This window comes from Protobothrops mucrosquamatus, unplaced genomic scaffold (genome assembly GCF_001527695.2).
Source record: "Protobothrops mucrosquamatus isolate PMUCROS unplaced genomic scaffold, P.Mucros_1.0 scaffold10, whole genome shotgun sequence".
In the NCBI taxonomy this organism is placed as follows: Eukaryota; Metazoa; Chordata; class Lepidosauria; order Squamata; family Viperidae; genus Protobothrops; species Protobothrops mucrosquamatus.
This window is the reverse complement of record NW_015386397.1, coordinates 2728560-2744303: the sequence shown is the minus strand read 5'-3', so window position 1 is coordinate 2744303 and position 15744 is coordinate 2728560. Positions and strand designations below refer to the sequence as shown.

The following is a 15744-nucleotide window of genomic DNA, read 5'->3' as shown; positions in this document are numbered from 1 at the left end:
AAATTATAGATACCAAAAGCAAAGAGTCCCTTGCTTTTACAAATTTAGGTATCTAGCTTCACCTGCAGTTCAAAAGATTTTAGCTTTCTGACCCTCCTTTTCTCCTTAAAAATGCCTTAGTGGAAGGTTGAAGGTTCTCCAAAGCCAAATAAAGAGAAGGAAAGGGGTAAGCAAGCCAGGGAGTGTGGTCTTCCCTGGATGCCTGGTGAAAGTTTGGGCATTGCTTGGGGCAAGATTGTGACTAAAATATTTTTCTTTCTAAAAGCTGTTCATCAAATAGGCTAAGGGAGGAAAGAGAGATGCCTTCTGAATGCAAGCCCTCAAAAAGTTAGTGGTTTATAAATGTTTTCCTGGAGTTTTCCTCCCTGTACTCCATGGATAGAGGGGAGATCTTATCTGCTTTAAGAAAAAGAATGTGGTGTGGAGGTTGAATTGGGGTATCCTTCACTTGGGCCTCTGTATAGTTGTTGCTCCTGGATCAATCCAGTTCTAGCCTGGGGATGGGGGGGGACATGTCCTTAGTTGATGACAGGTTTAAGGTCAGACTTTTTCTTTCTTTTTCTTGGCTTAATCAATAGCATTCAAAGCAATCCTCCTCCAATTGCTGCTTATCCAATGCCTTGCATTACAACTCTCCCCATTTTTATTTATTCTGGCAAGGAGGGGGGGATTTGAAGCTCACACTATTTGGAAGGCTTCAGGTTTGGGAAGGTCTAACAAACAAAAGAAGTAGCTATGCTTACAGACTATTGCCTATCAACAATTACCTTTCAGTGCATAGCATCCCCCACCCCACTTATTGTCCCTTACTGGAGTGATCAGTAAATATATTTAAAAAGTGGGAAGGTTGTCAAATGGAAACAAGCATGTGTAGTCTTCTGAATCCTTTGCCTGCCAAGCAGGAGAGGCCTCTTTCTGGCTTGCTTGCTTTTGTCCTCATCTCAAGCACAGCTGAGAAGGAAGTCATTGACCATCAAAAACCATCTAAGTTTGGGGGGGGGATGAAAATTGGGGTAGAACAGAGAAAGGAGGAAGCAGAAGAAAGTTTCACTCTTTTCCCTGTTCCTTATTCATTTTCTTCATTTTCATCCTGCGATTCTGAAACCAGATTTTGACTTGTCTTTCACTCAGGTTCAGAAGCCTGGCCACTTCATGCCTACGGTCCCTGGTGAGGTACATGTTGAACAGAAATTCCTTCTCCAGTTCCAGGGTCTGATATTTTGTATAGGGGCATCTTTTCTTCCTGGAGGAACGAGCATGCAACCAGTTGGCTGCTGGGTTACCTGGAAAAAAACAAAAAAACCAAAACAAAACAGGGTTACTCAGGAATTGACACCAAACCCTCCAAGTTTCTTAAAATCTCTTTGGATCAAGTTTTGAATTATTTGAAGACAAGCTCATGTGCAGTGGAGACCTACCAAATCTTACCCATAATATAATGTTGGAAAAGTAAATGTACAAAATATATCTGCAGTCATGTTTGACATGCAAATAGCAAATAAGACTTTAGAAAGGAAAGGGGGGAAAGGAAAATCAAAATGAGTAATTTATTTCAGAGATGGAAGATTATATCTATTTACATATAAAAGACAGGAAGGAAGGAAGGAAGGAAGGAAGGAAGGAAGGAAGGAAGGAAGGAAGGAAGGAAGGAAGGAAGGAAGGAAGGAAGAAGATGGCCCTTTATTCAAATGTTTTAAATGAATCTATTTATATGGTACTTGGGTAGGTAAACAATCCACACACATATTTTAAATATTGGTGTGAAAGGCATATTTTTCCATCCATTTATATTTCCATAAAATAGAAATTCATTCATTCCTTCTTTTGTTTATGTTACAAGAGAGAAACATATTGCCCGTGTTTTCACCCATGACTCCTAACCCAGCAAAGTAGGGGATCAAACGGAGAGGGGAGGTATCTTCTCCTGAAAGCCACAACAGCCTCCCCAGCAGTGGCATATGGTGCCTTCTGCCCATGGATATTATTTTAGACAAGCAGAGTTTCAGAAGTAACAGCCCTGCATTGGAGAATTCATGAGACCTTTTATAAGGGGCAGAGAAGGACCAACATTGTGACTAGAAGCCAAGTCAGTAAAATGCTAGAGGTAAGTAAATTGATTTACTAGAGACTACAGTAGGTCTGATGTGGCCATATCTCCACCAAAGGCAAAACAAAACAAAACAAAAAAGGCAGCTAGGTGTGAGTGTGTGTGTTGTGCTGTTCATGTAGAGCCAAACTAGCTTAATCCATGAGTAACTGGGTTCTTTCACATACAGGGAATTCTGCTACCAAGGGAAGGGGCTGGGGGTGCTGCAGCAGAAAAGACAGCCCCTTGCCTGGTTTCCTGGCCTCCTGCTGAAATTAAAAGCAGCCTTGCAAGTCTGAATTCTTGTTGAATGGCAGGAGGGGGTATGGCCGCCATTTCTCCGTGGATGAAATGAAATCCATTCTCTCTCTCTCTCTCTCTCTCTCTCTCTCTCTCTCTCTCTCTCTCTCTCTCTCTCTCAAAACACACACGCACACACACACACACACACACACACGGCTTAGTTTCCACTCTCTTCCTAATCTTAGCAATTACTTCCTTCATAGAAGTGGCTGACTCTAATAAGCAAAAAATTAAATATTAAAGAAAGTCATTTTTGTTAATAATTAATACTGCTACCTATCTTCAATGGCAGGGGAAGGAATTCTCCACAATGGTCCCCCCCTTTTTAGGGATATGGATGTGGGTGTGATTTCTTGGCATTTCATGGAAACATGAGGTATGGCACAGGAAAACAAGTTTATTTTTCATTTCACACAATTCCCCAAACAGGAAACAAAAGACAACAAAACAAAACAAAACAAGAGAAGGAAGGAAGAGGAGAGGTGTGTGGAGAAAGAAGGAGGGGCGGGAGTTTTAGTTAGTAGGCTATTCTTAACACCAAATGCACATTCATAAATACATACACAAAAGCACCTATGCACATACAAAGGCAGGGTGTGTATTAGACTCAAGGTAATGCTTTTCTGTCAATAAAGAAGTTTAGGAATAAGCTGAATTGCACAGAGGCGAAAGCGCAACTTCTGTCTGGGGCAAATGGGGTCCTTCTCTTCTTTTGCTCCCCCCCCCCATTTCTACCTTCTCCGCATCTTCACCTCACCGAACTTGACTCCGATACCGGTGGACAGTCTGGATCTCTGGGAACCGAACCTTTTCTCAGCAAGGTTTCTTTCTCTCTCTCTCTTTACTCTCTCTCTCTCTCCCCCTCCATTCTGGAGCCGGTGGGAAGGGGAGGAGGGGAGGGAGTAGAAGCCAGAAATCTTCCCCCTTTTTTTTCCAAATGTTTAAATTTGAGAAAAATTCAAATAAAAAATTGTTGTCATCATCATCACCATCATTGGCACCCCCTTTCCTTCAAAAATGAAAAGAAATAAATAAATTTCTTGGAAAGTCATCTTGTGAATGAAATAACCTACATCCTGATTTGAAACTATTAGGGAATCCGCGTGTATCACAATACTGAAGTCAGCTCTCTTGTTGGAAACATCCCCGGCATTGGGCAAAAGGCAAAGAGAAAGAAGCCGAGAAATTCGCCTTGCATTATAAGTAAAAAAAAACAAAAGAAGATTTGCATTAATTTTGTTTTAATTTCCCTTCTTGATCCACCCCATCCTACCCCAGGTTTCCTCACAATATTTTTCCTCGAAGGTGCCCGTGTGGGGGGGCGGGGGGGGGCGGGGAGAGATAATAGTGTTCAAATTGCAGAAAGAAGCCTACATGATTAAGTTTATAATATGATCCTCTTAATAAATTTAAAACAAAGAAAAACCCCTAATGAAGCTTGCTTCTTTTATTTATTTATTCTGTTTGGGGGAGGGAGAAGGGAAGGCATTGGGTCTGAAATATTCATACCCACGCGGGGGTGTACATTTCATACCCAAACAACAATAAACAAAGAAGAAGACAGCGCACGCTACCAGGGATCGGGATCCTTCAAGGTAAATAAGGACACTTGGAGAATTGAATCTCCCTTCTTAGTTCTCAATGGGATCCTCTTTCCACACTATTTTCATTCTCCCGTCTATTCCTCCTTTAGCCTCTCTCCAAACAAGCATACGGACACACACACACCGAGGCTCATTCAATACTTCCCCAATCTATTATTGTTGTCCTCCCCCACCGCCAATTTTTATACATACAACCGAAGCTCGCGAAGCAACTGTCCCTTCCTCACGCCACCGGCTGCAAGTAAAGTCGAACCGCGTCCCTTCCAACCCACACTGCCCAATTTCCACGCTTATTTCACTTCCAACAATACACTAAAAGCCGAGCAAAACCACCCACTCCAGAACCCCCAGCCCTAGATTTAACACCAGTGGCTTAGATGGGGGGGGGGAAGGGGGAGATTTCTCTTTTAAAATCTTTTTTTTTTTAAAGCTTCCCTTGCCCATTGTGCCTTTTATGACACCCCCTCTTAGGTTTTTATGATGTTTACTTCCTCACTTTTTATAACTTACTTTGATCTGGCCTGCTTTTGTCCTCGCTTCCTTCACAAACTTTATTGTCCTCGAAGCTGGGCCTCTGACTGGAAGCGGTCCCTTCCCTTCCAGCAGAAGGGTCTAAGTGGTACTCCTGTGTCCCCTGTTTACGGATCTCCCCGGGGTGTCCCAGCAGCGGTTCTGTTTTAACTGGTCCCTGCCCGGCTGCTATATTTTCTGTTCTGGGCACTGGCTCCAGCCAGCTTCGTAGATACCTGCTCTCTGAGGTAGGGATGTTTTGATGCTGGAGGTAGGGATGGTAGACCGAAGGAAGGGTAGCAGCAGTGTGTGGCGGCAGAGGCGTCCAGGAAGCGCTGAAAACGGAGGATTTGGGCTGGAAACTACAGGAGGGGAACTCGAGGTGTTCGGTGTGGGTAGTTTGCCTGGAGTTTGAGTATTGCCCGGAAGAGAATTTAGCGGCGGGAGAGTCTTCGTTGTCATGGCTTATAATGGAGTCGACATAGTAATTGCTAAGAGTTCCAGAAATTGACATTCTTGGACATCCTACGAGCACCACGGTTCAATGAAGGGGAAAGCAAGCGAGCGAGCGAGCGAACAAGCAATAAAAAAATAAGGAGTAGATCTCTAGTTAAGCTGCTGTACAGATATTAGAGTATACGGGGCGGGGAGGGGGGAGCTGGTTGGGAAAAAAACAAAAAACAAAACAAAACAAAACACCAAACCAGGCGACACTCTCGCTTAACCCCCTTTCCTCCTCCAGCATCAACTTCCCAGCCAAGAAAAAGTACAGTCGGGACTGCCGGGTTGGGAGCTTCCAGCAAAATGATTGGTCAAACTTTTTTCGTGAGGCTGATAAAGCGTCAGGGCAGGCGTAAATCAATCCTGGCGGAGCGGGGCGGGCGGGCGAGCGGGCGGGGGGGGGACTGCGCGCCCGGGCTGTCAACCGCTCTCTGCATTCCATATCAAGGATGGATGGCGTTCTGTCGAGGCGATGTTGCAAAACGTCGGGGGTTCAGAAAGCGAAACGTACAGTGCAAACGGGGATGGGAGGGGGCGCCGGGCTGGGGGTGGATAGATGCTGCAGCGATGTCGGTGTGGGAGGGGGATCGATTCCCTCCCCTGAAACATGAAAGAGAAATGCTGAGTTTTGTCCTCTCTTTGCCTTCCTTAAGGCTCTTCTGGGGATTTCTCCTTCCCCCCCTTCCCCCCCGCCCTCCCCCAACCAAATCTATAAGCGGCCATTCTGGATTCCTTCGCCCGCCTTCGATATGTCAAGGCTACTTATCTCAGCCGGGAAAATGCAATATGAATTGTGCTTTCTTTTCTCTAAAGTTTTCCAGAAGAGGGCGGGGGATGAATCGGGTTACGGTCCAAGGCGTCTTGGATGCATGTACGCGAGAGACGCTTTCCACATGGTGGTGGTTATTATCACTATCATTACTATTGTGGTTGAAAGCTAAGTTGTAGATGGCGAGCTAACCTATTGCAAAAGCTTTTAATACCGGAAGATTTTCCCCTTTCCCTCCCTCCGTTCAACATTAGCTGTCAAGGATTTGTATATAGAATCCCCCTCCCCACTATTATATATTAAACGTTGTCGCACGTGTACATTATATATGCCGGTGTGGATGTACGGGCGCGTGACCTGATGATGCCTGAATGAAATCTATAGCTTGTAGTAAAACAGTAGCTTGTATGGCAAACACATTATAAGAAAGGTCCACACACGGGTACATATATTCACACTCACGTACCTACCGTTCCCATATATTTTTAAGCATGTGTATTTACATGCAGAATCACTGTGGGTTATTAACGTTGCTTTGGTAGACAAGATTTTAAACAGGCAGAGCGTGAACTACAGAGAAAAATCTGCCGGTTCCGGACTGCAATAGCCCCGTTTGTTTGGAGAGCAAGGGAGGGGCGGAGGGGCTTGGTGGAGAGGAGACGGATTTGCACTGCTGAATCCCACCTCCCCTCTCTCCTTCTTCCCCGCCATATACACGCACTTTAATTTTACTACCCTTGTAAAATGTCCAATCCGGTACCGCTTCTTTTTCTTTCCTCACAGAAGGCGTTAGACCCGAGACGGTTAAATAGTTGAATAAAACTTACATTAGCTTTCTTTGATTTTTATAGCCTTGAATTTACTGCCTGTGGAAAGGGAGAGTATTTGGAGGAGGGGGTGGGGGAGAAGCCAAGGATGGGAGAGATGTCTTGAACCTTACAGAACCTTATTTTTGCCTTCCTCTGTTCAACCTTTTTTGATGCTGCAGAATGAATCCAACACAAGCCAGATCCTTATGGATTTCCTTTACTAAATCTCGTTCACTGCATTTTGCTTCCGAGGAATTCTCCCGTTCAGGTCAGCGGCTGTGGAGCATAGATTGACAGCACAGATCCTAAAAACATATAATTGCAAGTTTATGTCCTCTTTTCATTATTGTTTAGTGGCATTTACTTCTAAGTAAATATTTTTCGTTATATCAGCATTGATTTATTATACCAATGCTCTCCGGCTTAACTGCTTTGCCAAGCTAGCTGTCGGTTCTGCGTCAACAATGCCTGATCGTAAATTCCTCTTCCGTAACCTGGTAGATCCCGTTTTCTTTCTAATGGAGCAGGAAGTGTTGGGGGTGGGGATGTTCTGTTTTTTTTCCCCAACAAGATTCAACTCTTCAAAAAAAAAAAAAAAAGCAACAAGAAAAGAAAGAGATCTTTAGGCTTTCAGCAAAGAGTTTTAAAATGGGTGCAAATAGACATTCAATATGAATGCAGAAAAGGGGAGTGTATTCTGTGACTTTCAAGTAAAAACTCCCTTTTCTAAGCACTGGCTTTGACCGAGTAATTGGTCTCATTGGGGTTTTGGACAACTCCATTAGTCCTTCTAGAAGAGGTCCTTCTGGCAATGAAGAGACTCACTAGGTCCAATAACAACTATGACAGACTATGCTGAAGCATCCTTTCGCTCAAATATATTTTCTTCTTACAGAATGGAAGTGGCTATAGTCAAGATATGGACCAGGATGATATGTGTAAGTTTGGGGTTTGGAAAGACCATAGTTGGGTTGGTAGATAATAAAGTAGATCTGAGCTGGCTTGAGAAATATATCAATGCCCAGAAAATTGGATGATAGATGCATGCATAAATAGAGTGAGACATTCAAAGGAAGAATAGAAATAGCCTTTCTTTCTGGCAGAAATTAAAATATATTAATTAAAAAAATAACAGGGAGCCCAAGGCATTACAATTCTGAGAATAATTAGAGTAGAAGAACCTTAGAAATTCTGGGACCTCATTTGAGAATAAAGGTACTGAGAAAGAAAGAAGTGGGGGACAATGAGACAAGAACTAAATGTCATCTGAACTAGTGGAAAGCTGATACATTCAAATGCTGTAGTAATTGATTTCTTCTTGTAGTAATATATATAATAACATATGGAAAACTAGCCTGCATCCCATTCTTATCCAACTTATACTCTTCATTTGTGGTTCAAAGGAAGGCCGAGGTGGATAGTTGGAAGATGGAAGATTGTCTTGCACACTTATGTTTGAACCTCAGGCACATATATTTTGCACTAAGCAGGTTAATTGAGATTATTTTCAAGTAAATCTTTAGGGGATTGCAACTGTGATCATGTCCAGTCAAATGTAAACTATTTTTGACCTAACAGTTTAAATGGTCAAATTCAGCTTGGTCTTCCTTCTCTCCCTGCAATCAGTAGATTTACCAGTAGTAATAATAAAAACCTGGGTACTTCTCACTGACTATTTATTTAAGGATTGAAGGATTATTAAATATGGGTGGATAGAACCCTTCAAAATGAAATCTGACAGTTGGTGTACGAAAACGACACATTAGCATTTGAGACAGAATTCTGTTCCTGAGTTAATATGCAGAATAATCCAATTCAGCTTGGTTTGGGCGAATAAAGTTGGTTCTTTAAGTTTCTCCTAGACTCAAGGAACCATCACTGCCTATTGCTGTTGTTGTTGTTGCTCCCAAGGCAAACTTTGCTAAAGGGGAAGAAAAAGTCTCAAAATGTTTTCTTTTAAATAATCTCTTATTTAAAATGTGGCCACTACTCAGTTTTGTGAACATACTCTGGGGAAATCATCTGACAATGCATAGACTGCTTGATTTCCTTGGTTTACTTTAATATTTAATAATAATCAGACTAGGAAATAAATCAGAGTTTTTATGTGAAATAGACATCCCACAACAATTAAAATAGAAAAGAAAGCAAAAAATACAGTTGCTTGGCATTTTTTATGTTTATAAAATCAGACTTGGAAGTATCCTCTTACACTTTGGGCATTCAAAAGTATATATGGACTATTTGAAGGTATTATGGAAAGACAGGCTTTGTCATTGGCTAGAATGTAGATCAGTAATGAATTAGCAAGCATTTTTGGAAGTGGTTAGAGGGGTTTTTTTTTAAAAAAGAAAAAAGTTATGAAATTTACTGAAAATTAATTGAAAAGAAACACCTGTTCAGTGTTTTTTGCAAGAAAATTTCTTCACATTTTATCTATAATGAATATATTCTTGGGAAATCCTCAGGCACCTCCTATAAATAATTATGAGGCATGCTAGCAGCTGAGTACATAATTTTGTAGAGTATATAAATTTATACTCAAAAGTCATCAGAAGAGTTTCCCTGAAACAGAATCCAGGACTTTCTCTAGTAGAGCAAACCACACAAGAAGACCTGCAAAAGCCATTTGCCTTCCCATGTACTGGAGGTTTTATCCAGGGATATATTCATTTTAATTTCTTCTCTTTCATAAAAAAAAAATGTGGATGGATCATAGTGCTGATCCATCCACATTATCAAGACAGACTCTTTGGATATTCTGTGTAAAAATAGAGAGATCAACTTTAGTTCATTTTGAAAATATCATGCAGACTAATGTCTGGAAAATAGTTTTCCTTTCTGAAGAATTCTGGTTTCCAAAGCCCTAGTGTGTTAAACAGGCTTCCCTCGTCTCAAACATTTTTCCAAGGCCATTTACTAAACACAGCAGGGACAGCAAGAAGATTACAGACAAGAGTAATTACTAAACAAGACTTCCAGATACTATCCAATCTAGAGAACTTTAAGCCAAAAAGACTCAGCACACATAAATAAAAATCTCTTGACTAAGTTTGAAATACCAGATTTGCTTGATGGTGTAAATTTATTTCTGCTTGTTAAGGCAAAGGAGACATTCTGTTTCTTTTTTTTCTTTTTTAAGTTGGCTTTCAAAATCTGTGACCTATTTAGAAAGTGATGGGGCATTTATAGCCAAAAAATTAAGAAGACTCATTCCATTTTAAACAAAGAACAGTATCTATCCCATAGTAGACAACAGTTGGGTGTTCAAAAATACCTTTACTATTTTGGGGAAGAGAAGTTCAAGCAATGTTTATTTCAGAAATATCAAGTTGCACATTTCACACTCTCTAGACTTCTGTTTAATGTGTTACATATACTGTACTGAGAATTACTTTCCTGAAAATATCCAGTAACATAATTAAATTTAGGGCTATAATGTCTTTCAAATCATGATTTTCCCCCTAGCCTTTCTTTCTTCATTTGTGTTTGTTGCATTATCATTTGAGATAATACTTCTTCTGTCTGACCAATTTTTCAAAGAAATGATATTTCACCATGCAAACTTGAGATTACAATACTTTTTAACTTTTCTTTTACACTTGATGGCGATAACTTCATTTAAAAGCTCACAAACGTCACTAGCAATCCCTCCCCGCATTTTTTTTTAATTCTTAGTAACCCACCATATGAAAAAAAAAAGTTATCCCTTTTCCAAAGGAAAATCTTGTCCTTTCCATGCTTTTCATGTAGTACAAATAACAACAACAACCGGTATCTCTGTAGAGCTTCTATCTACCTGATTAAACTGTATCAAATGTTGCAATGCTCCTTGGAAGTGCTGGAGATTCCAATGATAATTGCTCTTTCAGGCTTTTGAATGAGCAGCATTCAAAATGTAGACCACCTTGGTCTACATACCTTGGGAATGAATCCAGTGAATTTAAGTGGCAGGGTAGGACTGCATATAGGTAAATTTAAATTATTCAGAAAGGAGCTTCTGTAAAACCGGAGCGGGAAGTTCATACACACGTGACTTTCACTGAAACATCCCCCTTGATCCATATGATTGCAAACGGATTCCTTTTGAGTTATAATGGATCTAACTTTCAAGGAAGGGCGTTTGGGCTTCAGTTGCAATCCAAAGTAGCCAAAACAAGGGCTAAATTAGATTAAGAGGATGAAGGACCGTAGACTCGTGAAAAAGTTTCTCCCCGGGCAGGGCTACCGACTCTGACACACTCGCGCCTCGGCAGAGATTTCTTCCCCCCCACCCCAAAAAATAGCCTAAGATTTCAACTTATTCACGCAACTCCTAAAGGGTTCACACCACTCCGAAAGTGACACGCTGGGATTAGTGGAGGGGACGAATTTCAAGGCGGTCGATCTGGTGTCTAAGGCGGTAGATCCGAGCGGTTTTACATTGAAGCCGACGGGCTGCCAGTTCGCGGTTTTTCTGTTTCTAAACGAAAAATCTTCTCTTAGGATCGAGTCAGCTCTTAACGTTTGCAGTGGTTCATTCACAGATTAAATTACCCACAGGCACAATATGATTTCCTGTTGTGGGAAACAGAACTCCAAAAAAAAAACAAAAACCCAATTCAACACACCCCATATAAAAAAGGGGGGAGATAAATAATTCAGAAACTAATCTTTGTACCAGTCTTCTTCAGGATGTGAATAAGACTTCAGTTCAGTGAGTTTTAGGAAAAGAGGGGAGTCTTGGGGGTGGTTGAAAGCTCTAATATATTTATCTAAATATGTACTTGTAAGGATTTCTTTAGAAGGCTGGAATCGATCTTCCTCTGTTTCTCATACTATTCAGGATTCTGAATGTTTGAGAAGTTTCTTGAAAAAAAACAAGTGCAGAGAGGAAAAAACAGTCAAGGGAAAAATGCCTTCTAGAGAGAGGAAACAGATGAGCAAAAAGATCCCAGAAGTTGAAGCTGGAGGATTCAAATTGGAAAGCCAAGTTCCAAACCAGGTTTATCTTCTTACCAGTTATAACGCACTTTGATATCTTTTCCTGAGATATCTGGGCACAGGAGAAGATGGAAGGCTTGTTTAAAAAAATTTGGGGAGGAGGGAGAGGTAGATGTTGAATTTTGGTTGGATAAGATTGGCTCACCTTCATTGAATCTACTGCCTCCAAGTTGCCTTTGAGCCCAGCTTGACTCCTAGTGACTTCATGGACAGTCCACACAGTTTTGAATTTCAGAAGTGGATCGCCACTGCCATCTTTCAAGACTTCCCCCCACCCCTTAATAAGGCTAGCCTATGACTCTGGTATTCTGTAGAGATCTCCCATCCATAGTACCAACCAGGCTTGACCCTGCTTAGCTTCCGAAACCAGACAAGGTCAGTCAGTGATGAGGACAAAAAACTCTACTTTGAAAAACAAAGAGGATAAAACGCCTGATTTGAAAGATAAATTTATAAATCAAGCCCTTCAATAGTTAAATAACTTTAACCCACAAGCCCATGAGTCTGAAGGTTGAGGGCTCATCTCATTTATTAAGGAGCATTAATTACAGTAATTTAGGTGTGAATAATAACTGCAGAAAGGTTGGGTGAATGGGAGCATTCATTTAGTCAAATAGAATTATTTTTATTGTGGATGAAATAAGGAAGAATACTAGGAGAATAATGGATATAGTTTCAGGAAGGAAGCAAATATATCCCCTAAACTAATATTGATTGCAACATCATTGTAATCTTTGGTTCAATTTAATGATTAACTATGCAGAAGTCATAAATTTCTACTTCACACAAGCACATTGTAAGTATATTTGCAACTATAATTGATTTCAATAAAAAATTCAGGTGAGCCCTGATTAATCTATTAGTACTACAAGGCAGAGTGCAACCAGTGGGAACATAATCAACTCCCTAGATTCCAAGAAGTAACCTCTGAAATTTGTGGTGAGACTTTGTTCCAAGTGGGTTTTGAGATGCAATATACTTTTTATAGTTCTTTGTTGTTGTTATTGTCTGATTAATTTGGATAATGGGTACAACAGTTTCCCCCTTTAAGTCAACTGCAAAATATCTTAACCCACCATCCTGTGTTTATCTACTACTGATGAATTTGTATATATGGCCATTCTGCAAAAGAGCTTAATGAGGTCCATTTCCATTAAGAACCCAGGAAAAAAAAACTTACTGTGCAATTCTTCACATATTTATTTGGGAGTAAACCCCACTAAAAAGAGAGAGAGTTCTGAGATTTCTTAGTATTTGTCTAAGATTATGCTATCAGATTGGTAGCCTTAATTGGTAGAAGCAGAGAAGAGTGAGAAAATATTAGAAAAAATGTTCTAGCATATAGAGGACCCATTTACAGACTTTACTGTATTTAAAACTTTCTTAGACTAGGAACTGGTGCAGCAAATCTGGATGTGCAGTGATTGGCCACATTACCATGTCATCACCAAAGGGTGCTTGCATGGAGAGGCAGGTAATACACTGATATCCAAAGTATTGCTCCAGTACCCTGGGAGGAGGAGAAGCAAAGAGCAGACTGAGTCTTCTATTCACATTGTGCCATATCTGGAGACATAAGGACCATCTAGTATGGGATGAAATGGAAAATCAGATTTTAAAAGTAAGGAACTGTGAGTGCAGGGGTTGGGGGAGTAGAAAGAATGGTGAATTTCAGTGACTGGATTTATCAAACTATCTTCCTATGTGGCATGTGTGCAGGAATGAGGGCAGAGGAGGGAGAAGAAGAAATAAGCTTTAGGCCCCAGCAAGAATGTGTGAGTTTTTCATTTTGCAGAGACTGATTGTAGGCTTTTATGAAGTGAACTCAGCTTCAGGTAAGACTGATCTTATTTTCCTACTTGGAGATATTCAGAAAGACTTAAACCTTTTTTTAGAATGGAAAGCAACAGGCTTAAGAAAGTTACTGCTTAGTATAGTCTTGCCTAGTATCAACTCTTTATTTGCCTGAATGTAGTTTTTTAGGACATGAGTATAGGTGCACTCCTCTATTCTTTACTTTGAAGGAACATTTTAGCTCCAAAATCAATCTACTGTTTATTTATAAATGCACTCTCCAAAGAAGTTGTAACTAGAGGGCTTATTGTCTAAGGCTATTTAAGGATACAGGCCATAGGAAGCAGGTCTGTTACACGCAGGATCATGGTATAAAGGCATTTAGAAGCTGGGAGTTATTCCAAATTGCTTAAAATGAACTGCTCTGATTTAACTGGGTTGTGGGTCGAGCTGTGTCAGATGTGGATGCATTAATTCATTAGAATTAATCTGTGCAAACGGGGAAATGTAAGGGCTTGCTGTTGTTATTCAAATGCCAGCTCTGCAATCCACAAGCTATTTACTCCAAGCCCTACTCTTGCTAATTGGACTGTTCCAGAGTGAGTTGTTAATTGCGGCCAATATACATTCATAGATTTACAGCACCAATATGAAGCATGTAGTTTTGGAAATAAATCCTACTGATTTCCATGCTATTTGCTTTGGGGTAACCATACTTCTATCTTAGGAATCCTTAACAAGTTTTAAATAAACCTTCCAATGCATTTTTCCTTGTAACTTATTTTCATAACTAGGGATCGTAGTTTTGCTCCATTATATCTGAACAAGGTTATTTGAGAACATGTTCAACAAGTTCAATTCTGGCTTGTACAATCAAGTTTCAGTTTGATAAAGGGCAAGACATCATATGAACAACTTTCTCTACAAATGTGATGTCCCTTTCTTTGCTGCCGCGTTTCCCTTCCTGTATCCGCTGTTCTCTTCCTCTAAAATCGAAAATACTGCCAAAATACTAGTGTATTTCTGGCACCCATCCTTGCCTTTTTGCTGGGCATAAATGTATCTCTTTCTTGGAAAATAGACAAATAACCAGGTTAGGAGGCCATATAGCTGTAGTTTCCCCCTTGTTAAATAAAAATACATTCCTATGCATACTTACTCAGAAGTAAATCAAATTGAAAAAATCACCCTCCTAGGTAAGCAGTTATAGGAATATGGCAACTTTCAGGTGTTTTGACATTCAAAAACTCATGTTCATTAACTCAAAAGCATACATGTGGCCATTATGGACTACAGGAAAGGAACATAGTGCCTTACCTTCCAGAAAATGAGTTTTTCCCCTACTCTTGTAATGAAATTATTTATTAGAAATGTCTGAGACTTATTGAAAGCTATTGAAAAATATAATAACATAACAAAGATGCAGTTAAAAATTCCCATTCTAGATTAATGTTTAGTGACAACCATATTCCTTTATATATTTTATAGTTGTTTCTTTTTAAAAGCAAACTTTAGATTATTCTTGCGTGATCTAATGGTCAGATAAAGTCCTGAGTTCAGGTATGCATTAGGATAACTGGAATGCTTAGAACAATATGAATTGACATTCCTGTTAGAAAAAAAATTAGAGGGGGCATAAATTAAACAGAAGTTGTGATGTGCAAACCCTGCTGAAATTCTTAGAAACTATAAAGGATTTGGACACAGAAGCCCCAAAATCTGATTTACCGCAGACCAGACTTACATTGCTTTTTGCTAGAATCTCAAACAAACCAGGTGCCACGTAATGGGGTAGAAGGGTGAATAGAGTTATTTGTTTTGGTTTTGCCAAGAGTAAGCCAAGGTTTGTAAAATCACATCATACTGGACTCCTTGGAAGATGCTAAGTAAAAAAAAATCAAACAAACATATAGAATTAAGGTATAGGGTACTTCCATGTATTGGGTCTAGGACTTTTTTTTATTATGAGAAATGAATTCATATTATTTTCCATGGAGGAAAATGTTTGCTCTAATTTTTTTCACCTTTCAGCAATTGATTTTTATTTTTTTTAACTTATTTTCTAAAAACTTACATTTGATCATTAAACATAATTCCAAAACATGCAGTTCTTATTATTAAAGATTTTCTCATTCCAGCTATCACCCAAAATTCTACTAGTAGAGGCTAGTCTAGACATGAATACTATTTTTCTTAAATCACAGAAAAAAACTTTATTATCTGGGTTAAACCAGAATGTTCTTAATTCCAGAAGAGAAAAATTGACTGCAGATAGATTTTATTTTTGTGGTGTAGACAAAGGGTAAGCCACAAGAAACATTACTGTAGACTACTTTCCTGACATCTGAGTGAAAATGCTTTTGACTTTGCAGGACAGGACTTTGA

General features: G+C 39.8%; 1 protein-coding gene across 1 annotated transcript; it reads right to left on the bottom strand.

The window, feature by feature from the left end:
- Positions 1-1047: 1047 nt before the first annotated feature.
- On the bottom strand, positions 1048-5017 carry HOXB9 (homeobox B9). The gene is made up of 2 exons (XM_015810478.1): positions 4504-5017; positions 1048-1283 (listed from the first exon to the last, which is right to left on the bottom strand). Exons 1-2 carry the CDS (start codon positions 5015-5017, stop codon positions 1048-1050), a joined length of 750 nt encoding a protein of 249 aa, XP_015665964.1.
- Positions 5018-15744: the final 10727 nt, after the last annotated feature.

Coding starts and splice junctions, on each gene's coding strand:
- HOXB9 (XM_015810478.1), bottom strand. CDS start 5,017: ATGTCAATTTCTGGAACTCTTAGCAATTACTATGTCGACTCCATTATA. Junction 1,284..4,503: donor CAAAAGCAGGCCAGATCAAA/GTAAGTTATAAA, acceptor GTTTTTTTCCAG/GTAACCCAGCAGCCAACTGG.